The sequence below is a fragment of the Anolis carolinensis genome, chromosome 4 (genome assembly GCF_035594765.1).
Source record: "Anolis carolinensis isolate JA03-04 chromosome 4, rAnoCar3.1.pri, whole genome shotgun sequence".
NCBI lineage: Eukaryota > Metazoa > Chordata > Lepidosauria > Squamata > Dactyloidae > Anolis > Anolis carolinensis.
In genome coordinates, this window is record NC_085844.1 from 47,822,929 (window position 1) to 47,848,340 (window position 25,412).

General features: G+C 39.0%; 1 protein-coding gene across 1 annotated transcript; it reads left to right on the top strand.

The window, feature by feature from the left end:
• The first annotated feature begins 1,424 nt into the window (after positions 1 to 1,424).
• On the top strand, positions 1,425 to 25,412 carry oprk1 (opioid receptor kappa 1). Its single transcript, XM_062980369.1, has 4 exons — positions 1,425 to 2,049; positions 2,673 to 2,988; positions 19,974 to 20,326; positions 23,770 to 25,412. Exons 2-4 carry the CDS (start codon positions 2,726 to 2,728, stop codon positions 24,306 to 24,308), a joined length of 1,155 nt encoding a protein of 384 aa, XP_062836439.1. The 5' UTR covers positions 1,425 to 2,049; positions 2,673 to 2,725; the 3' UTR covers positions 24,309 to 25,412.

Below are 25,412 nucleotides of genomic sequence, written 5' to 3' on the forward strand. Positions count from 1 at the left end.
CTCGAGGGGGGGGGGTCCCCTGTTTGATAAGGTCAATAGTGTATCCAAGCAGCATTGTACTATAAAAATCAATAGGGGTAGCATGTATAGTTAGACTAAAAATGTGAAGATATAATACTCAATTATACTGACTCATAAATTAACAGTGGTTTTAGTACCTACACTATGTAAAATATTAAGGATGAGATTAAGGAATTTGTCATATAAAATAATCTGGATAATGTGTCTACATTGCAAATTTCTTAGTGTGATAGGCTCATTAGGTTTAAACTTGCCTTTGGGGCATGTTTGCATAATTAATTTTTCTGCACTTTGTGCAGTTCTTTCTCTTCTCTCTGGTTCAGTCGATGCCCTTGGCATATTTGATATGCTAAATGGAGAGTTACTGAACAATTATGTATTTCAGGATTGAACTTCCCTCAGAGGATTTTCTCAAAGATGTGGCTCATTGTCTTTCAAATTGTTTGCTTTAGCAGTCCTAGGAAAAGGAGCTTCTTGAGGATACAACAGAAAGGATATTTGCCACTATCTCCTAGCATCAGGAAATTGAGGTGTCACCTCCCAATGCTTAAAAGTAGGGCTAGCATCGAAGTAGTTGTTAACCTTACAGTTTCCTCCAACTCATGGGATGACACAATCCAAAAGTTTGGTGAGTATTCAGAGGGAATGTGTCATTAAGGTCCATCTGAGGCCTTTTCTACACTTTTCTACACTTTTCTATATTCCAGGATCTGATCCCAGGTTATCTGCTTTGAACTAGATTATATGAGTCTCCACTGTCATTTAATCTGGGATAAACAAATAATCTGGGATCAGATTCTGGGATATAATGATAGTGTAGAAGGGGCCTGAGAGAATATGACTTTTCTAAGGCCATATATTGGGTTTTCATGGCTAGGTAGGAATTTGAAACCTGACCTCCTTGAATCCTACTCCAACCACTACCTCTTGTTGTCTTTTTCTAATCCTTTTGATGATGCTAACTTCCCATGATCTTATTTTTTGCAGAGACCCATGATAAGATTTTATTGGTACTCCAGTTCCTCCTCCTCTTTCTCCAGCAGCAACACAACCTGTAGTTTTCCTACTGGCGCAGGTTCAAATAATTTTACCTTTGTCTTCTCTGGACAAATATTACAAAAAAATCTGATAACTGTCAGTTTATGGTAATATTCTTCTAGGCATCATAGATTCCTTGGAAAGTTTAATAGAGAAGTACAACTAGACAAAGAGTGACAAGTTGTTTTGTTCTTTTCACAAATGTACTGAAGTTATAATACTAAAACGTGACAAAACCATTATGATATGCAGTGGATCTAGGAGCATTAGTGTGATTCTGCCTCATTCATTCTGCTGCATTTTAAGGAGGACACTTTTGTTTTATTTCCTTAATACAGACTGAATAGAACAGGGGACATAGTGTCTGTCTGCACCTAAGAGAACAATTCTGAATGCTTTCAGAACATATCATGTGGGCAGGTGAATATGCTTGATATGAAATTTCTCTTTTGTCATCTCATATAACTAATGCTGAGAGAACCAGCAGTAATAGGTTGAAGGGATCTAATTGCTTAAAAAACCTTTAAAGCTGGGGAAGGATTAAGATAGAAATGTGAAAGCAATGTAGAAGGTGGCATAAAATCTTTCAGGTGCACAGAACAAGCTGTCTCCCTCTTGCCTCATACTTTTGCCTGCCTTTTGGTGCCTATAGAAAAAGTCATGTGAGCTGAGAAGAGAATGTGTGCAGGGGCTGCTGGAGTACCGACGGACCGACAAAGCTGACAGAGTGAGAGTTGGAGACAGAGAATGTGAGGGAGACTGCTTGCTACAAAGGAAAATTTGAGGCTACAAGGGACTGTTGCTGCTGCTGTAGGTCCAGAGCTAATCATTCAGAGATCCAGCTGTTCTTCATTCCCAGGAGTGCAAGCAAATCCTCCAGACTCTAAGTTACAAAAGTGAATAAGAGACAAGAAGGGAGAGGATGCTGCTCAGCATATGAGGATTTTTTCTCAGGAAGACTGTGTTTTTTTCCTCCTTCAATTTAAGCAGGTAATGTTGCTGTTCTTGTGTTTCTTAATTTTTCTTTACTCTTGTGTTTTAAAATCTTTATGGCTGACCTATTATTAAAATGCAGTATTTGTCTTCCACCTGCTTTTGAAACACAGCTATAGCTTGTGTTCCCTTCTTATATTACAGAGTTGGGAAAGATTCCTTATTGTTTGAACAAGTAAATGATGGGATGAAGGAGAAGGGATCAGAAAGAACTGTGTTTTGATCTTTAAACCATGATGTGATGTTGCTTGATGCAAAATAAATGAAACTTATCTGGGCAACTCATTAACATTTTGATGCTCCAGCTCAGTATTTTAAAAGTTCAAAGGAGTTTCAAACCTGTCTTCACTAACCTGGTATCAGGAATGCAAGGGTTTTCCTCACTGATTCCTACAAGATGAAAAATAAAATTAAAGCAAATCTTTGACACAACAGAAATGTGAATTCATGGTTGTTTTTAAAAAATGTTTCTGAACACTGTGTGCTATCCTATTTCACTTCTATTTCTCTTCACTTGTAGTGTTTCTAAAGGTGTTTAGGACTTCAGGAAATGTAACTTTAGCATCTTTAGGGACTTCTGTATGAATAGTACATCCATTATCACCTTCTTCTCTTTCCAGTGTCGTTGGCCACTCTTGTCTCTTCCCTTCTTGAGCTGGAGGTGAAATTCTCCATGGATCCCCCAGTGCACATTTTCCGAGAGGAGCCAAGCTCTACTTGCTCCCCTGGACCATGCTCACTTCCAACCCCAAGCAGCAAAAGCAAGCTTTTGGACTTGGCAGATTATGGCAACAATGGTAGTGGCATGTATGAAGACCTGCAGCAGAACCACACCAACATCTCCCCAGCTATTCCCATCATCATCACTGCAGTCTACTCTGTTGTCTTTGTGGTGGGCTTGGTTGGTAACTCTCTAGTGATGTTTGTCATCATAAGGTAAGAAATATCAGGGAGGTGTCTGGTGAGTTCTTTAAGTCTTTTTGGGTAACATCCTGTTATACTTGTATTGAGCTGTTTGCTCGCTTCTCTCTCCCTTGCAATCCTGAGAGTTGCCCAAAAGCCAGCTCAAGGGGTTTTTGCAGTCCTATGGGATTTGAAAGATGCTTGGGGAAATGATAATGCGTATGGGAAATCTTGATTCCCTGTCCCATGTCATTTATGGTCTTATGTTAGCAAAAATACAGTGGATACGATGTTCCAGTTCTCAGGGAAAATCATGTAAACTGAAAAGAAAAAGGAGCTGAAGGATAAGTTAATGAAGAAGAAGGAAAAAGTTATCAATATCTTGGTTGTTATTTTTCTAGTAAAAATTTTATTGGAGTGATACTTTTCTGCCAGATCCAAACATTACAATGTCTAGAAGAATCATGCTTACAGATGCCATAACCCCAATGACTAACTGTTAGTGGGAGAAAAAAATATATATTAATTTCTTCCCTAAGACGCATTCCTTGAGAATTCTGATTTATATTACTGTGGGAGAAACTGCCAACTCAACACATGTGCAGTGGCTTAAGTACAAGTTAGAGACTGTCTCTTTTGGCTTGTGAGAATAGAGTTAGAGAAAACTGAATTGGAAAACTGACTTCAAAGTTGTAAGTTGTATAGCTTGGAGGATGAAACAGAGAAGTTGGAAAACTCTGCAGAAATATATGAGTAGAGCTCCCCCAAGGGATAAGAAGTGGTTAATGTTTTATTATTATTCCCACTATTGTTGAGACAATAGTGGGAATAATAGTGTAATTAGATTTTGCACACAATCACATATCTTTTTCTTTCCAACATTTGAGACTCACCTGTTCTGATTCTCATACATGCATGTTTGCTCAAGCATAGATGTATGCAGTCAATTGGGTGAAAGCAGAGTAGCTGCTGCATGTCTCACCTTCCAATCCTTATGGTTTCAATACAAATGGAATATACTAATGAAAATGACTAATTTGCACTAAGTGGAAGGGGAGGACTGAGAAGTGTATCACAATAATCTTTCATTCATCCTAGTGGTTCCCAGCACTGCCTTGGCTCTAAGGAGCATCCTCTTATTTAGGCAAATGGAGCGTTGCCCATTTATTCCCTCAACCATCTTCTGAGTGGTATAAATGATATTTACAGCTTATGAGGAGGTAGAGAATTAACCATTGGTTCTTTGCTTTGTCAGTGATGACTCCTTTATCCTATCAGCCCTAGTGTCCATTAGCCACTGCTGCTCTACTCATATCCATTAATATATCTTGTATTATATTGTATTGACCTTATATGCTTTTACACTGCCCTTGGGCTTGACTGGGTTGTTATTGAGCTATATATGTGTGCATGAAATGTGTGCATGACTAATTTAAATCCATGATTCTTGTTAGATTTCACAAAATCATTACTTTTAAAAGGTTTGTGCTTCATATAAAGGCTTTGTACATATTCACACTTTCATTGCCAGTATAAATGATGGATATTGGGTATGCAAAACCAGATGCAATAGAAGAAATATATAATTAGATTTTGCCCTTTTCAATTTTAAGGCAGATATGGGGTTAGTTTTTTTTTCCTTTTTGCTAAGTAAGGGAGAGTGGTATCATTTCCATCAGGCAATTTTCCTGATCAAAAAGGCCATGAGTAACTCTCCAGAACTGCTGATGGCTCTTTTGTGGAACAGCATAAGCACCATCTGGATAATCCTGCAGAGATCATCAAAGCTTCAGGAAGGAATAGTTTAGAGTGAAACATCCTTTCTTCTGCACTGCTTCTCAGGTGAAAATCGGTGTGACAAACAACTGTTCTAAATTTTAAAAATCCCCATAAACCTTGATTGCAGATCTCTAGTACAAGCCTACTGTATTGTACTCATTTCTCCTGTAATTTTAAAAGTTTTTTTCTATGGATTTCACTGTAGGGAATTTTCATTGCCTTTCACCTTGTGACTAAAACCTTTGCTGGCCTCCATTATAGATTGCAATTGAATGTAAAACATGATTAAATTTGATTTATCAGTTCCCAGCAAGCCAGAGAGGTAAAGGTGATGGATAGAGAAGAAATGAAGAATTCTCTACAATGTTGTACAGACAGCAGCACAACATTTACACCCCATCGCAGCCCTCTAAAGACAGTGCCTTTAAATCTCAATGTCAATATTTCCTCTGGAGGTCTCTTTGGATGATATAGTCACTTTGCATCTGGCCATAGGGATGGCCAGATGTTACTGTCATGCTTCCTGCTTTTCCACCAGTCAAATATTTTAAGGTATACATGTGACTTGATGTAGGCCAAACAGTATAACATCCTTCCCAGAACTCCAAATCCCATCTAGGACTTTATGAAACATTTTATTTGATAATTTGCAGCTCGGAGAACCTGCTAAGGAATCATAAAGCACTAGATTAAGACGGTGCACTTTATTATCTCACATACATTTACAATGTGATCCCTGGTTCCTCTTGCTTTTCTGAATCCTGCTTGAATACCTGGCATTTCTCTGCGTATGGTAAAAATCTTTGCTGTACAATTCTGAGTATTACTTTAATTGCATGGGAGATTAATGCTATGATCTGCTGATTGCTTCAATCTCTGGTGCTCCCTTTCTTGGGAATTGGATATGTGTTGCTCATTTCTATATGCCTTTGTTTTGTTTTCCATGTTTGTTGCCAGAGTTTTATTACAATTTGTATGTATTCTATCTTGACCATTTGAACCAGCTCTATTGGTTTTCTTTGGACATGAAAGGGCCCCTGAATTTGGCTCAGAGTTCTTCTTTTCTCTAGTCTTTTCGGCTTAATAGCATAAATCTATTCTTCTTTATATTCTACAGGTAAATTCTTTTTGGCACCGTGATTTAGTGCATTTTAGCTATGGTCTAATTTTTAGATTTTTGGTTTTGTGCATAATCTGTTCTAGAAGAAAAGTAGAATATCATTATTTATTATATTTAACTTTGCAGTATTGTAATTGAGATTTGTATCACTCTACTTGTGTTTACCATAATAGTAAAAATGGGGGAAAACATAATCTGCTCCAGTCTTGTTTTTACAAAGAGAATGACACTTCTCCATTTACATCTAATTAAGCAGTTTAATTTATATAATGGCCATCTAATGACATTCATGTATACACTCATCTGAATAATGCATTTGCAAAACACAAACTTTTGGCCTCACAACATTTGATAACTAATTTCTTAATTTCTCCAACAATGTTTTGTTTTGCTTTCTTTACTGCTATTATACTAGAATCACAGAATTTTGGTACATCATATATTTTCTACTAGACTCTAGGATAGGGGACTTCAGACTTTTTGAACAGAGGGTTAGTTCACTGTTCCTGAGACTGTTGGGGGGGGGGCAGATAGTTTGAAAGAAATATGGAAAGAAAGAACAATACAATATTTAAAACAAAGAACAATTTTAACCAACATAAACTTACCAGTATTTGAATCAGAAGTGCTGACCTGCTTTTGGCTGATGAGATAGTCAAGTTAATTAGGGTTGTTATTGTGTGCTTTGCAGGAATAATGCCTTACTCATGTTCTATCACTATGGAGAAATTCAAAATGATACCTCTTTTGTTTTTTTTAAAAACTTATTTGTAAAAACTTTTTAAAAATTCCTAAAAATTACTGGATGACCAAAATGTTCTGGAGCTTGACAAGCCAACAGTTGTAAATGTGGCCTACAAGAGTGGCAAGTTTTATCCTGAGAGCCATAAAAATGACAGAGAAAGGACCCTCACAATTTCCCCATTGGCACTAATGGACTGAATCTTACTGAAACCATAACTAAACTCTAGGTTTTGAATTATGAATCAGAACAACCCCCACCCAAATCTCCTTGAAATGAAACGGGGTCAGGGGGGCATCCAAATTTCGAAATGAAATCAAAACAGATTTCTGCTGTTTCACAAACCTCTAGTTCCTATTATATGTATTGTATGGCTTTGGCTTTTTCTTTACCATGCAAATATAGTAACAGATGAACAGCCTTTCAACTTAAACCCATGTGCATCACTAGACACAACGATTTCATCCTATGGTTTCCTCTTCTTTCTGGCACTACTTCTTGCTTCATTTTGGATTGTCTCATTGTGTTTTCAATGCAGATGACATTCAGAAGTGATTTACCACGCTGTCTTCTGTGCAGTACTAACAAGAGTTAACTAAACTAACATTGCCATAGTCTGACACATATCCCACAAGGGTCTTTCTGCCTCCCAATCCACACTTCTTCTGCCCAATGGTAGTTTGATACATTTAGTCTTGCTCCTTGGCAAAAGCCTGTGTGATAGGGAGACTCAGCCAATGTCAGTACTTGCATCTTGTGTAAAGGCTGTTGCCTCACAGGGACACACAATCCCACCATCACAAAAAGCTAGTGTCACATTTGGTTTTATTGTTTTCACTGTTTTAAACTAAGCAGATTGGCTTTATTGTATGTCACCCTGACAGCTTTAGATAAAGGATGTTATATACTACATACATACATACATATTATGTCTAGAACAGGATCCCTAATATTGAAGACATACTACTTTTATCATGGCTCATCATTGCCTAGTGCAAAAGGGAACTGGAGTTTACCAACGTTTAAAAGATTACAGGGTCCCTAACCCTGGTCTAGTGTTGATTCAGATTGTCACATATCATAAACAGTCTCGATTAGAAGATAAATGATTCAGACCCTACTTCCACAGTATTGATTGGGAGGTTAAGCAAAAGTTTTTTGCTCTTCTAAACAAAACCACACTGAATAATATAGAATATTCTGGATTTTGGAATTCTTTCTTGAGAATCTCATAACCACAGCTTTCTAAGTGATCATCACTGTGTTGACTGTAATGCGGTTGTGAGAAATTAGATGAGCTTGTAGCAACTTCCTAAGCCATCAGCTGACCTAGAATTATAATTTTCTTGGGAATAGCAGACTGAAAAGAAAGATATGGTGGATAAAAATAATTTCAAGCCTAGGCACTAGTCTTAAATCTGGCTGAAAGAGTGATGCCAGCATGGTAATTGTGATCTGTTCTGTGCTTCCATTTCTGCCCAGTTCCTAAAAAGGAGTGAAATCATGTTTTTTATCATGTCTTGGACATGAGTAGGATTAAGAAAATGAGAAGCAGGAATACCAACTTTCTCTTCTCATTTTGAGTAAGACATAGGCAAAGTTGTTTTTAATAGAGCTGAATCTCCATAAAGCTAATTTCTATAATGGCAACAAAGATGGAAATCTTTGTCTTTCTCAAGACATCAGGGTTGCTTTCTGATGCATTTCTAATTCATATAAATGGAGAAAAAGCTTTCCCATTTCAGCACAAGATTGTTTTCACAGTAGGGACTAAATTAGAAATGTTTTCGTCTTATTTAAGATTTTTGGGATAGACTCAAAAATGGAATAGGAGTGGAATAGGAGCTACGATGTTATAGAGTGCCATTATGAGGCTGTTTTCAACTGGTAAATGGTATTGCTGGCAATGTGTGATTCATCCAGTAATTTTGAATTCATTTCTTTAGTATACCAGGGCCAGTGTCCGCTGGGATGGAAAAATAGCTGATTGCCATCAAGAGCTGAGATAGCCAGTTTGTAAAATTACCTTTGCTGGCTTGAATTATTTTCCAAGTTAAAAATTTGGCTTTAAAAGTAGCTTTTGAAAGTTATTTAGGCAGAAATCAAATACTTTTAAAAAGTAACTTCTTGCATGACTACTGCTTACTTGCATCGAAACATGAAAAGCTGACTCTGCACCACCTGACCAGCTGATTGCCTCATCTCCTGAAGTGCTAGCATGGGAACAGGAGCCCATTCACACTACATAATTATAGTGATATGATTCCACTTTAAGTGTCATGTCAGCATGCTGGAATATTTACAATTATCAGCCAGAGGACCTGAATATCTAAAGAAACAACAATTAAACAAGGTTTTTCTAGAATGCAGCCATGGCAGTTAAATAGAATTATAGAGCTATAACTGTGTCGTATGAATGGACACAGTTTCTAGTGAATTCTACCATCCCGGGACTAGGGAAATCTGATTCCAAGTCTCCAATGAGGCTAAAACGCATTAAGTAATCATTGGCTGGTCATTCTCCAATCTGATTTAGTGTCTCACTAGACTCGAGCATGGATCCACTTTAAATTTGGTTGCTGCTTCCTGCAGAATTCTGGGCTTTGTAGTTTAGTGGGGCCCAGAAACTCTCTGGCTGAGCATATTAAAGGCCACTCCCCTAAACTACAAGCCCCAGAATACTGGAGGAAGCAGCAACCAGATTTAAAGTGGATCCATGCTCTTGTGCAGTGGTTCCCAACCTTTGGGCCTCCAGGTATTTTGGACTTCAACTCCCAGAAATCCTCGCCAGCTTACCAGCTGTAAGGAACTGTGGAACTGAAGTCCAAAACACCTGGAGGCCCAAAAGTTGGGAACCACTGCTCTAGTGTCCTTAGTTTGGTTGGTGCTTCCCATGTCACCCTAGGCTTTAGTCTGGTTGGTATTTCTCCATGTTATTCTAGGCTTTAGTCTGGTTGGTGTTTCCCATGTCATTCTAGGCTTTAGTCTCAACTTCAGAGAAGCTATACTTGGTTGAGAACCTTGATTAGTTCCTTTAAAGTCCAGAAGATTCACCACCCATTGACATGGAAGCCACTAGTCATGATTCCCTCATAGAGTTGCTGTGAGTATCAAGTGGTGGCTGTGAATAGTGCATACTGTGTCAACCTTATTAAAAGGCAGATGGGATGTGAATTCACTAAACAAATAAGGATATTAAAATATAGAAAACATTTCCATTTATTGTGTTGACTATAGCCTGCATCCTGTTGTTTGGTCCTAGATAGAGTAGACCCACTGAATCTGTTATAAATAGTGAACCATCATGTGGGCAGATTTAATCAATTCAATAGGTATGCTTGTTGAGCTAACAAGATTTAAACCAGTTGCATAGCTAATATTAATGAATTAGCACCATGGGACTTCTGAGTATGATTGCGCACAATCCTCGATTACTTGTTTTCTGCTCTTTATTATCTCAGAACAATGATCTAACCTCTGCCTATTAAAATATGCAAATTTATAAGAGGCATGCATTTCAAGCATAAATACTAATTGAAAGTATATTAAGCTGTGCACGCAGCAACGTCATCATCCACACAAAACACTTCCTGTTATGCATCTGTCCAAGCTATACAAAACAAAATCCTATTCTTCCAATAAATAAATCTCTCCATCTGTAAGCAGAAAGTAAAACACAGAGATGGGAAGGGAGAACTGTTGAATTTGATACCATCTGATCCCATGTTTTTCTTGTTGGTCATCATTAGGAAGTGAAATGTGTGTGTGTGTAATGTGTACAGGCAGTCCCTGAGTTACAAATATCCAAATAGTATATGATTCATAGTTAAGAACAGGGGTGAGACAATAGGAAGTAAGAGAAATCTACCCTTAAAAAGGGAAATTCACACCTGAAAGAGTTGCAATGAGGGAAAGCTTTCTCGCCAATCCTTGTTTCCATAAGAAGCCACACTTTTCAAAATCGAATTATCACATATATTTGGCTGGAGTTAGATTTAAATTTTGTATCTGTTCTGCCTTACATACAAATTCATCTTAAGAACTAACCTACATGAACCTATCTTGTTCATAACTTGAATTTCGCAGTGTTTGTTCAGAGGTAGTTTTACCAGCTAGTTAGTCTCTTGAAGGAGAAAATTCAGTCAGACCGAAGCTTCCTTATAGCTGAAAATTAAAGCAAGGAATTCTTTATTTTTATTTCCACTGTGATTTCATTTTTAATATTGAAAGAGGAATTAGAGCACATGTCTTACTTATATTGATACTTTGTAGTTGTACTCTGGGCTGGATTACATGAACGTAGCCAGAGTTAAGGAAAAAGGCCATGATCATCACATTGGCTCATATTTTCTGAAGCGTTAAATCAGATGGCTAGACAGTTACATATAGATATTTTCTGAGCTTACATTGCCAGAAAAAGAAAAAAATGATGTTGTCAGACTCAATGATTTATGTTGCAGTAAAAGTTCCTAAGAAACTTCTTAGAACCAGAGAGTATCAATGAGTACTTCTATTAATATATATTTCAGCTGCTCTTCTGAGCTCCTAAGAACATCTTAAGGTGCATCTACACCATATAACTAATGCAGTTTAACACTAAAATGCAGTGGCTCAATGCTATGGTATCCTAAGATCTGTAGTTTGGTGAGGCGCTATCCTTTGGCAGAGAAAGCTAAAGATGTTGTACAGCTATAACTCTCATGATTCAGTCACATTGAGCTATGACAGTTAAAGTGATTATTGTTGTTGTTGTTGTTATTGTTGTTGTTTATTTGTTCAGTCACTTCTGACTCTTTGTGACTTCATGGACCAGCCAACGCCAGAGCTCTCTATTGGCCAGCTCCTTCAAGGTCAAGCCAGTCACTTCAAGGATACCATCCGTCTATCTTGCCCTTGGCCAACCCCTCTTCCTTTTTCCTTCCATTTTCCCCAGCATCGTTGTCTTCTCCAAGCTTTCCTGTCTTCTCATGATGTGGCCAAAGTACTTCATCTTTGTCTCTAATATCCTTCCTTCCAGTGAAGGAAGTGGTATCAAACAGCATTAATTATATGGTGGGGATGCATCCCTAGTCCCATATTCACCATGCTGTCTTTCTGGGAAAGCAACAGCAGACAAATCACTTTGGAGAAGAAGGAGAAATAAAAACGATGCCAATTTGAATATGAGGTGTAGGCAGCAATGCAATTTCAGTGTGGTATATTACAGGTAGATGTGCTAATGGTGTGAATCTGGGGCAGCTCCAGGGCTGAATAATCTGAATTACAGATGGGTTATTTTGGTGGCATAAACAAGTCCCAGGAGGAGTAGCACCCGTCGTCTCATTCCTTAACCATCATTGTTTCGCCTTTACTTTCTCTTGGTCTGGGCATGTAACATGAACGTGTAGGGCATCCTTGAGTTGTCAAAAGTATGCAGTGAAATATGAATTTTCACATTAACTCTGCTTGAAGATCCTTGACATTCCCAGGTTGTTTCCCATCAAAGTATTAATCAAATTTGACACAACTTAACTTCCAAAATGAGAAAAATGTGTTCAGGGCTTTATGGCAGTAAAGAGATGAATCCCCATTTGAGCACTTCACAACCAGCAGGAAGTAAATTTCCAAGTGAGGTGATTTTTTTTTTCTATCAAGTATGATGACAGGAGTCTGGAATATTTAATGGACAAAGTTTTATAGTTCTGAACGATTTAGAGAAAGAGATGAGTCACTGGATTTTTTTTTTAAACTTGAGAAATAAAGATAAAAAGCAAGGAGTGTAAAACATTTCCAGTCCATCCCTGCTCAAGTCACTGGGGCCACTTCTACATTGCCATATAATGCAGATTATCAAATCAGATAATCCACATTATCTGCTTTGAAGTGGATTATATGAGTCTACACTGCCATATAATCCAATTCAAGGGACATAATCTGAATTTTATACGGTAGTGTAGATGGGGCCCAAGGGGCATATCGTCATAATGTGAAGGAGGATGAAAGGTGAGAGACATCCTTCTATGCAAGAGGGAAATGTGAGCCATTATAGCAGACACAGCAGCTATTTCAAGGAAGGGAATTTTATTTCCTCTAGCTGAGGAGTTCATCAAGAAAATGCAACTATGGAAAGGGGTCCTTCTATTCTTAAGACCATTCCCAAGATGCATAGTCTCCATCCAAACTGGCTATCTCTGTAACTACTATATACCACAATTTAGACAGATAGCAGGCTAGAAAGCATATATCCTTTTGATTAGTCTGCCAAGGACAGCATATAGACATATGTAAAGGTTTTCCCCTGACATTAGGTCTAGTCATGTCCGACTCTGGGGGTTGGTGCTCATTTCCATTTCTAAGATGACTCCATTTCTAAGAGCCAGCTTGTCCGTAGACACTTCCAAGGTCATGTGGCTGGCATAACTGCATGGAGCGCTGTTACCTTCCTGCTGGAGCAATACCTATTGATCTACTCACATTTGTATGTTTTCGAACTACTAGTTTGGCAGAAGCTGGGGCTAACAGCAGGAGCTCACCCCACTCCCTGGATTTGAACTGCTGATCTTTCAGTCAGCAAGTTCAGCAGCTCAGCAGTTTAACCAGCTGAGCCACTGGGGGCTCCAGGACACCATATAGGGCTCTATAAAAATACTTTTGCTTTGGGTTTTGAACTTCAAGGTATTTACCAACTCTGACCCATTAAATAGTGTTGAAAACTCTCCAAAGGACACCTACATTTGTTTACAGATAACATCTCAAATGTTTCGGGTTCTTTGACAGCCTTCCAAAGAACTAAACAGTTTTACTTTAGACCTTTTCACATCTCATAGTTATTGCATTATGATTCCACTTGCTATTGTATTATTTATTTATTTATTTCCATCATTTCTATACTGTACATTTGAAAACCCGAGCACATACATGCAGTGACTAATTTGCTTCTGTTTATATATGTAAGTTTTATAGACTAACATATGAATTAGTGTAATCAAATATGTGTTTCAGAACTTCAAGCAGAGTCCATTTAGCTTTTGGCAATGTAGTAGTAATAATGAATGTTGTCTTATAGGGTGATGGTAATAGCTCGCTAAATAAACACAGAGGGAGAAAGAGAGACTAGAGCAGAGAGGATAGGTAAGATATTTCTAGAAGAAAAATGCTGGTGAGGGGGCTATTTGTAACCGACAGGGAAAATTATATTCTCATTTAGCTGTTGTTTGATCTCATTTGATGAAAATAAATCTCGCAACATTATGATAGCTTGACTAATTTGCATAATCTAATTAAAATCACTCACAAATTCAGTTCTGCCTGTGGCAAGTAAAACTTAATTGGTAACACAGCAGTGCAACAGTAAATCAGTAAAGGACAAAAGAGAATATATAGAATAGAATCTTAGCTGAGATAAGTGCCAGCAGTCTTATCTGGAAGACAGATTGAGCAACCAACTTAAAAGTAGTCCAGATTTTGTGCTACGGACAATTTTGGTGTGGGATGAGGATTGGAATGTCTCAAAAGCCCCAGACTATACAATTTAACCCTCCACATAGAAATTGTTGTTGCAGTTAGTGTCTTCCTTCTCTTCTTTTTCTTTAGTATTTTTCTTCTTTTCTCATTGCATTGTCCTCATCACACTTAAGAGCCCCCAGTGGCGCAATGGATTAAAACCTTGTGCCAGCAGGACTGCTGACTGATAGGTCAGCAGTTCGAATCCAGGGAGAGTGGGTGAGCCCCCTCTGTCAGCTCCAGCTCCCCATGCAGGGACATGAAAGAAGCCTCCCACAGGATGGTAAAACATCAAACATCCAGGAGTCACCTGTGCAACGTCCTTGCAGATGGCCAATTCTCTCACACCAGAAGCAAATTGTAGTTTCTCAGTTTTTTTCATGCTCCTGACATGAAAAAAAAATCACACTTATCACCCTCCCCCCATTTTATGGGCAGCCACCGTAAATTTATTGGGAGTCACAACTGCCATCATATGACTGCCAGTCTTTACTCATGCCCCCCATCACAGAATTTCAGGGCAATCATGAAATGGGGCAGATCTATAATCATGGGGAGAAATTGTAAATTTAGCCAAAATAGCACTAAGGACCCTGATTATTTTGGCTCAAAACAATATGTGATGGGGTCTGTGACAGTCTCCTTTCTGTTTCACAGCTTGCCATGGTGAAAAGAGGCATTCCAATGGATGGTCTTTAGCAGCGAGCTATCCTTAGCAGCAAGGTGTCATCCCTCTTTACAGAAGAGCATAATAACTCCTTCCCGTCGCAAATCTCTTCTTTTAATTATTAATGACAGATATGGCATAATAGAGGCATTGCAGAACAGAGAACAGGCAGGGTTTTTTTGCTGGTTTGTTCCAATTGTAATATTGTACTTAGTAGTGAGCTTTCATCTCTGTTTATAGAAAGGCATATTACTCCTTCCTATGGAAAGAAGTGGTTTAAAACAGCATCCCTGTCTCAAGGGTCCAATGGATTTAGATGCAGAACAATTGGATCCCATTCAAAGCAATAGTTTAAAAAAGCACCCCTGTCTCAAAGATCCAATGGGTTTAGATGCAGAACTATTGCATCCCATGGAAAAAGATTCTGGCAGATTTGAATGAAGAAAACAAAGCTATGGGTGGAGACTTATTGTCTAAGTGTGCTGAGAAAGATAATGAGTGCCAATGGGAAGGCACTAAAAGTCTGATGAGAGGAGAACAAATGAAAAATGAGCGAGGGAGGACTGAAAGGTATGATCCGCTCCCGATTCCTCTCTTTAATTAACTTAGCAATGCCTCTCAATACTGCCATCTGATAAGGTCCCTAGTCAACCACAGTTCAAAGAATGAGTTAGGTAATCATTTCATTTATTTGTGCATTCATTTGTATTTCCTGCTTTTCTGAAATACATTATAGGCAAAGCTGTTAGCACTATAAAACCAACAACTCATACCATTTACAAACCAGGAGAAAATTACAAAGAATACAAATATATTGTTAACAATAGCATGACAGCATCCTTTTTTTCTTTAACTGGGAAAAATTTAATAGCTTCCATAACTCTAAATACCCTGGTTTCTGTGTATGTGCTGTTGTTTATACATATGTTATTGTATTTGGACTGCTTCTGTGAGCCGCCCCAAGTCTCTTTGGGGAGACGGTTGTAGGGTACAAATAAAGATATATTATTATTATTATTATTATTATTATTATTATTGACACAACGACATTGTATGACACAGCAAACAAGACAAATATGCTGGATTTCGTATCACAAAATCACAAGTCGAACACTTCCCAAGTGTTTAGGACCATGTGATTTATTATTATCATTATTATTATTATTATTATTATTATTATTATTATTATTATTATTATTATTTATCTGTTGGGTTTGGTTCCAGGATATCAAAATCTTATTATATAAAATGAAACAGTAAAATTGTGTTCCTTATATCAAATGGCAAAATCAAGCTTGCTTTTAAGATTTTTAAACAATATTATGGAGTCATTGATAGTTGAATCCATGGTCACAGAATCCATGGATACAGCGGGCCAATTGTACTTGTTTGGATCCAGATGGGAAGATACTTAGATTAAACCAATTATAATCAATGGGACTTCCATTAATCATGACTCTCTTCATGGGAGTCTGGTATAAAGATGATACATTCTGGATCCATCCTGTTGTCCTTCCTGCTTGATCAAATTTCACTTATTACAGTATGAGCCCTTAGATGTGACTATGCAGAATCATCTCTGAAGACTGAAAAGAGAATTCTGTCCATACTCATTATGAAGGTGCAGATGGCCAAGGGAGGCAGTACAGTAATGTATTTCTTCTGCATTGTTGAAGCAAGCAGTAAGATAGCTGCAGTGCAGCATGGATATGCAGGAAGTGTTGCCCAGTTGCTTTAGAAATATAGGAATGTTTGTTACTCACATCATAGAAAAAACATTTCCACCCTGGCCAGTGAACAACACAAATCACTGGTAAGAGGTGTACTTAGGGACTGGTGTGCATATGTAAAATGTGTCAGGCTCCAGTTTCAACTCCTGTGTACAGGTATATTAAACTGTTTTCCCTCCCTCACTGATTTATGCTAAGTATATACACATAGAATCATAGAATCATAGAATAGTAGAGTTGGAAGAGACCACATGGGCCATCCAGTCCAACCCCCTGCTAAGAAGCAGGAAATCGCATTCAAAGCACCCCTGACAGATGGCCATCCAGCCTCTGCTTAAAAGCCTCCAAGGAAGGAGCCTCCACCACGGCCCCGGGGAGAGAGTTCCACTGTCGAACAGCTCTCACAGTGAGGAAGTTCTTCCTGATGTTCAGGTGGAATCTCCTTTCCTGTAGTTTGAAGCCATTGTTCCGTGTCCTAGTCTGCAGGGCAGCAGAAAACAAGCTTGCTCCCTCTTCCCTATGACTTCCCTTCACATATTTATACATGGCTATCATGTCTCCTCTCAGCCCTCTCTTCTGCAGGCTAAACATGCCCAGCTCTTTAAGCCGCTCCTCATAGGGCTTGTTCTCCAGACCCTTAATCATTTTAGTCGCCCTCCTCTGGACGCTTTCCAGCTTGTCAACATCTCCCTTCAACTGTGGTGCCCAAAATTGGACACAGTATTCCAGGTGTGGTCTGACCAAGGCAGAATAGAGGGGGAGCATAACTTCCCTGGATCTAGACGCTATTCCCCTATTGATGCAGGCCAGAATCCCATTGGCTTTTTTAGCAGCCGCATCACATTGTTGGCTCATGTTTAACTTGTTGTCCACGAGGACTCCAAGGTCTTTTTTGCACACACTGCTGTCAAGCCAGGCGTCCCCCATTTTGTATCTTTGATTTCCATTTTTTCTGCCGAAGTGAAGTATCTTGCATTTGTCCCTGTTGAACTTCATTTTGTTAGTTTTGGCCCATCTCTCTAGTCTGTCAAGATCGTTTTGAATTCTGCTCCTGTCTTCTGGAGTGTTAGCTATCCCTCCCAGTTTTGTGTCATCTGCAAACTTGATGATCGTGCCTTCTAACCCTTCGTCTAAGTCGTTAATAAAGATGTTGAACAGAACCGGGCCCAGGACGGAGCCCTGCGGCACTCCACTTGTCACTTCTTTCCATGATGAAGACGACGCATTGGTGAGCACCCTTTGGGTTCGTTCGCTTAGCCAATTACAGATCCACCTAACCGTAGTTTTGTCTAGCCCACATTTTACTAGTTTGTTTGCCAGAAGGTCGTGGGGGACTTTGTCGAAGGCCTTACTGAAATCCAGGTATGCTACATCCACAGCATTCCCTGTATCGACCCAACTCGTAACTCTATCGAAAAAAGAGATCAGATTAGTCTGGCATGACTTGTTTTTGGTAAATCCGTGTTGATTATTAGCAATGACCGCATTTGTTTCTAAGTGTTCGCAGACCACTTCCTTAATGATCTTTTCCAGAATTTTGCCTGGTATTGATGTGAGGCTGACCGGACGGTAATTGTTTGGGTCGTTCTCTTTTCCCTTCTTGAAGATAGGGACCACATTCGCCCTCCTCCAATCTGCTGGGACTTCTCCCGTTCTCCAAGAACTCTCGAAGATAATTGCCAGTGGTTCTGAAATAACTTCCGCTAGTTCCTTCAGTACTCTTGGATGTAGCTGATCTGGCCCTGGTGACTTGAATTCGTTTAGAGAGGCCAAGTGTTCCTGGACAACTTGTTTCCCTATTTGGGGTTGGATTTCCCCCAATCCTTTGTCCATTCCGTGTTGCTGAGGTTGAAGATGGCTTTCTTTTTCTGAGAAGACCGAGGCAAAGAAGGCATTAAGTAGTTCTGCCTTTTCCCTGTCCCCTGTCGCCATCACCCCATCTTCTCCTTGCAATGGCCCTATCGCCTCCTTTTTCTTCCTTTTTCTACCAACGTAAGCAAAAAAGCCTTTTTTGTTGTTTTTTATGTCCCTGGCAAGCCTGAGCTCATTTTGCGCTTTAGCCTTGCGAACCTTTTCCCTACAGGTGTTGGCTATACGTTTGAATTCTTCTTTGGTGATTTCTCCTCTTTTCCACTTCTTGTGCATGTCACTTTTGAGCTTTAGCTCAGTTAGAAGTTCTTTGGACATCCATTCTGGCTTCTTTGCACTTGTCTTATTTTTCTTCTTTGTTGGCACTGTTTGCATTTGCGCCTTGAGTATTTCACTTTTGAAAAACTCCCATCCATCCTTAACTCCCTTGTTTTTTAATATCGGCGTCCATGGAATGCCGCTCAGTAATTCCTTCATTTTTTGGAAGTCAGCTCTCTTAAAGTCCAGAATGCGTGTTTGACTTGTCTTAGTTTCAGCATTCCTTTGTATTGCAAACTGCAGGAGCACATGGTCACTTGCCCCTAAGGATCCAACCACTTCAACTGTATTGATCAGGTCTTCCACATTTGTTAAGATTAGATCAAGAGTTGCTGATCCCCTTGTTGCCTCTTCTACCTTCTGGACCATAAAATTATCTGCAAGGCAAGTGAGGAATTTGTTGGACTTTGTACTCTTGGCTGAGTTTGTTTTCCAGCAGATATCGGGATAATTGAAATCGCCCATGACTACTATATCTCTTCTTTGTGCCTGTTTGGTCAGCTGTTGACAGAAGGCTTCATCAAGTCCTTCATCCTGACTCGGAGGTCTGTAGTAGACACCCACGACAAGATCTTTTTGAGTCCCGGTTCCCTTGATTCTTATCCAGATGCTTTCAAGCTGGTTTCCCGGATTACAGTCTTGCATTTCTTCTGCAACGTAACTGTTTTTGACATATAAAGCTACTCCCCCTCCTCTCCCCTTTGTTCTATTTCTGTGAAAGAGGTTATAGCCCTCAATGGTTAAATTCCAGTGATGGGAGTCATCCCACCAGGTTTCAGTGATGCCTATGACATCGTATGTGTGGTGCTGTGCTAGGAGTTGGAGTTCGTCTTGCTTATTTCCCATGCTCTGAGCATTAGTGTAAAGACATGTAAGCCCGTGACCTCCCCTCGAACTGTTTATTTGGGATTATTGTGCTCTCTGTACTTGGTCCTTGCTGTGTTTGTGCAGCCCTCCGTTTAGCCTTTCGGCGGTTCCCTGTGGTCGTGGGTAATATAGTGTTCGCCAGGCTGTTGTTCCCCTCCCCCAGTGGATCTAGTTTAAAGTGCGCCTGATGAGGTTTGTGAGTCTGTGTGCAAAAAGATGTTTTCCTACTTGTGTGAGATGCACCCCATCGCTTGCCAGTAGTCCATCCTCTTGGAAGAGTAGACCATGGTCAAGGAAGCCAAAATGCTCCTCTTGACACCATTTTCTGAGCCAGTTATTGACCTGTACTATTTTTCCGGCCCTTGTAGAGCCGTGTCCTACAACAGGGAGGAGGGATGAAAAGATCACATTATATACATTATACAATATCTTCTTGTATTCCAGGTACACAAAGATGAAGACAGCAACCAACATCTACATTTTTAATCTGGCTCTGGCAGATGCTCTTGTTACCACAACAATGCCTTTCCAAAGTACTGAGTACCTAATGAACTCTTGGCCATTTGGGGATGTGCTGTGTAAAATCGTCATTTCAATTGACTACTATAACATGTTTACAAGCATCTTCACCCTGACCATGATGAGCGTTGATCGGTACATTGCTGTTTGCCACCCAGTGAAGGCACTGGATTTCCGTACTCCTCTGAAGGCAAAGATAATCAATATATGTATCTGGCTGTTATCTTCATCTGTGGGCATATCAGCCATAGTCCTTGGAGGCACCAAGGTCAGGGATGGTGAGTACAGACTCTTTCTGGGGATGTGATGAAGGCTGACCTTCTCATTAGATAGAATGAAGCTGATGTCTGAGAAAGATTTAAGTGATATGACATGGCAGCAAGTTATTAGTTATTTAATTTATAATTCCTGAATTTATATTGCTAGAAAGGGGGTTGGTTTTTCTGTCTCATTGCACAATAAATCTTTTGTCAGTTTTGGCTCCTATCTGCATATTTATTTGGTCCATGGATGGGGTGCCATTGGCTAGTTCACCCCAAGTAGTAAAATGTCTTGGGATGGCTGTTTGTGTAATGATTGCTGTTTATCAATAATATTTTTTAAAAAACAGCCTCAAACAGTCCTGCCTAATTTATTTTTGATACGTTCCTACCATTTTTAAGAAATGTGAATAGCATCATGGGCCATATGAAGTTGCTTCAAAGATCAGATTGAGGCTGTGCCTGCATCTAGTTTAAACCATACAACACTGCCTCTCAACTACGTTTAATATCTTGTAGGTGCCATATTCGCATGTTTTGATCTAGTTTCTTGGACCAGGCTCTCTGAATAACATGATAACATGGCTTTCAGATTTCATGAGGAGAGGCAACCAAATAGTCCCATCAACCTTGGAGTTATATTTGAACTGTTAGGGAAGACTTTCTTAGTGGTTGCTTCCAGACTCTGTAATGATCTATTAAGGGAAATTACCCTGTTTTCCTTCTTTGTTTGTTCAGGTTCTCAGCAAATAAGTAGGTGCTGAGGACAATAGTTGTTACCAGTGGAGTCCCACTCAGCTTGCTTTAGGAATATGTTTTTAAATGATATTTTAATCACTGTCATTTGGAATTTACAGTAGAGTCTTGCTTATCCAACATAAATGGGCCGGTAGAACATTGGATAAGCGAAAATGTTGGATAATAAGGAAGAATTAAGGAAAAGCCTATTAAACGTCAAATTATGCTATGATTAAGCACCAAAACATCATGTTTTACAACAAATTGACAGAGAAAGCATTCAATACACATTAACATTACGTAGTAATTACTGTATTTACGAATTTAGCACCAAAACATCACAATGTATTGAAAACATTGACTACAAAAATGTTGAATACTAAAAAGCAAACTGTGTTGGATAATACTGAACTTAGGATAAGCGAAGGTTGGATAAGTGAGACTCTACTGTAATTTAATTCTGATTTGTAGTTGATCATGTTCTGTGTTTCAATTGGGAGAAATAATGTCAAATCCAGTCGACCAGTCAATAATGGATGGAGTCTAGAAAATGCCTTCCTGTTAAAAGTGTTTCTTGTAGCAGCAGCAAATAGTGTATTGCTATGTGGCTTGCCCTTTTAAAATTACTTATTTATTTAATATCCTAGTTTTCTCCTGGTATGGGCTATTTAGTGGAGAGTTTACAGTGCATCATAAAGTATCTGGTAATGGTACGAACAAATGCTATACAGTACGGTATTCTATATGCCATTTATTCTATGCATAGCATTGACAAGACCAGCTACTGTTAACTTCCATGCAGCAACCTTCACTTTTCTATCATTTTCCTATTCATTTTAAGGCCAGGGTGGTATACCTCTGTATATAGATTGGGAGGAGGCACTTGGAACATTATTTTCAAAGAAGCGAAACCATAAGGCCATCAATTCAATCAAGAAGGCTGGAGTATTATACTAGTCTGCAGATCTTTTCCCCTGCACCATAAATTTCTCATCTCTATAAATCATGAATCTCCCCTCTCAGCCGTTCTTCCTCATTACTTAAAGAACCACCCTTCTAAAAATGACTGCTTCTCTTTCTAACCACTGTAATTGAAAAGAGCTCTTGTTCATTAGAGAGATACAAAATTGCCTGTAGGTAGAGACAATAAACTCTCTATTTGCAATACATTTGTGAGGTCATGCTAGGGTTCACCCACTAAAATCAGCAGTAAATCAGAATTGATACATTTAACAAGCTGCAGAATTTACTGAGGATAAGGGACTGGAGTTTAATATGCCGGAACTCATTAGGAAACATCACCTACTTTCAATTTTCTGTCATTCAAGGGCCTGTGTGTGTCTGTATGTTCAATTCCCCTGTACACACAGACACACACACACAGGCCCTTGAGTGTCTGTGTGTTCAATTCCCCTGTAATGGAACCCCTGGTGGCATAGTGGATTAAAGCCTTGTGACTTGAAGGTTGGGTTGCTGATCTGAAAGCTGCCAGATTCAAATCCCACCCGGGGAGAGCATGGATGAGCTACCTCTATCAGCTCCAGCTCCATGTGGGGACATGAGAGAAGCCTCCCACAAGGATGATAAAAACATCAAAACATCTGGGTGTCCCCTGGGCAACGTCCTTGCAGACGGCCAATTCTCTCATACCTAGAAGTGACTTGCAGTTTCTCAAGTCGCTCCTAATACAAAATAAAAATTCCCCTGTAGACTTAGGGAAATTTAGTGAATGTCATATAGTTTTCTTAGGCAAGGAATATTCAAACGTAGTTTACCATTACTTTCCTCTGAAATATAGCACCTGATTTTTTTCGGTGGTTCACCATCCAAGTGCTAATCAGACCTAATCCTGCTTGATCCTGCTTACCTTCCAACATCAGATGATATCTGATGTCTTTGCCTAGCATTTAAACTACTCCTCAATGGTATTTGCACTGTTGCAAAAGATAACAATGTACCAGGGCTACTCTGCTTTCTGAACCCCTTCAATGAGAGAGATCTCTTGTGAAGGTAACAAGATATTTACATCATTTTTTATTGAACTAAGGAAACATTTCAGGAAATATTTCAAAGCTATTATATTTGACCTCATTTTGTTTGGGAAGGAAGCCTCTATTTAATCCCGTGGTTCTCAACCTTTGGGTCCCCAGATATTTTGGCCTTCAACTCCCAGAAATCCTAACAGTTGGTAAACTGGCTGGGATTTCTGGGAATTGCAGGCCAAAACACCAGGGGGCGCACAGGTTGAGAACCACTAACTAATCTAAAAGCTTCTGGGTCCTACTCTGACCCCAAGCCAAATATCTAGTATACCACTAATGTTCAGCTTTCTGATTATTTTAACTGAACTACTGTTTAGATAAGTTATGTTATAGAACAGATGTTGATGAAAAAAAAAGAGTCAAAGTTATCAATTCACAAATGTTCTATTCTGATCACTAGCAAAGGCTACACTCCACCCTTGTATTGCTTTATTCCCAGTAACAACAAGATGCTCAATGCTCAAGACTTGTAGTACTCCTTGACTAGTGGTTATTTGGAAAGGACAAGAAGTAGTAGACATGGGAAGAAGGAATGTGTGCCAGATAATGCCAGTCTTGTTGGATTAATCCCTGCAACACTTGATCCTGACTGTGCATAGTGATCAAAAATCTATGCCTCCTTTACTGTAAATCTGCTCACGTAAACATTTTTGTTTTTTTCTCCTCCCTTTTCATTGACAGATGTGGACCCAGCCATTACTGAGTGTTCTTTGCAGTTTCCTGATGATGACTATGACTGGTGGGACACTTTTATGAAAATCTGTGTCTTTGTCTTTGCATTTATTATCCCAGTGCTAATTATAGTTGTTTGCTATACTCTGATGATTCTGCGCCTGAAGAGTGTGAGACTTCTGTCTGGGTCGCGGGAAAAGGACCGGAACCTCCGTCGCATCACCCGATTGGTTCTTGTGGTGGTGGCTGTTTTCATTGTCTGCTGGACCCCAATTCATATTTTTGTGTTAGTCGAAGCCCTTGGGGACGTGTCACACAGCACTGCTGCTATTTCCAGCTATTATTTCTGCATTGCGTTGGGCTACACCAATAGCAGCCTAAATCCTATCCTGTACGCTTTCCTAGATGAAAATTTTAAGCGGTGTTTCAAAGATTTTTGCTTTCCTTTTAAGACAAAGACAGATAGACAGAGCACCTGCAGAGTTCGAAGTGTCATTCAAGAGCCTGTGTATACTAGGGATGCTGATGGCACAAACAAGCCAGTATGACTAGTCGTGGAAATGTCATCTTATGGTTCTCCCGGCCGAGAGGAATCCAATGATCTTGGAATAACTCAAATAACCAGTGCAGTGTGAAATAACCAACAACACACATTACAGTCTGGACTGACATTTGGACATTGCCTGATATTGATATCATCACATTTCCACTTATTGATTGTCAGTTTTATCTCTATTAATAACCGTCTTTGTACAAATCAAAATACAATTCTTTTGGCAGAAGAAGGAAAAGCTCTTCACAAAACTGCTGCTTTTAATTGCAAGGGAAGTAGCAATTTATTTTATTCTGATCTTTCTGCTCATATTTATTTTCCAGTTGCCTTCCACGTGTCTCTTAGTAACTGCTGAATATTAATTAAGGAGAAAGGAAATTACTTTATTGTATTACCTTACAATGAACAATGATGATTATGAGGTCAACAGTATCTGCCAGAACTTCAAATTTGGTGTTCTCCTTACATTCACTGAGTGAAAAGAATCATATGATGAATTATGTAATTTAGTCTTCTATTTTAACAAGCTGTGAAGTTTTCTGGAACCTTAGTGGTGAATTCACACAATCCTGGTTCATATGGTGATTTCATCTGTTACTTCATAAACTGATCAGTGAAAATAAAACATCCATAAGTTTTTCTGCATGAACTTAATAGCTATTTAATCCTAAGGGAATCATGTTACATGATTGCTATGCAAATGGGTTCTGCGAATCCTATTTATTTATGTACTACATCCAACCTTCCACCTTATCTTAGAAGTCCAACAGGAAGGGGACATTGCTTAATTCAAAGCCTTAATTATTTGTCCTAAATGAAATATTTTTGATGTTTTAGCCTTCTATTCCCTTCTGTTCTGTTCTTTTCTTCCATCAAAAGTTACACAGAGAAAAGTCACATACATTTTGGAGCCAAAACGTTGTGTGTAAATATGCTTAATTTATTCTCCCTGTGGCATTGTTGAATATCGGCATATGTTTGGACTATGAAATTCCGATTTATGCATGATTTCTGGTTTGTATATTTGTGTCTGTCTACAACAAAAGTGCTTCAGTGTAGTTGTTGTTTTTAACTAAAGACAAATGCATATATATATATA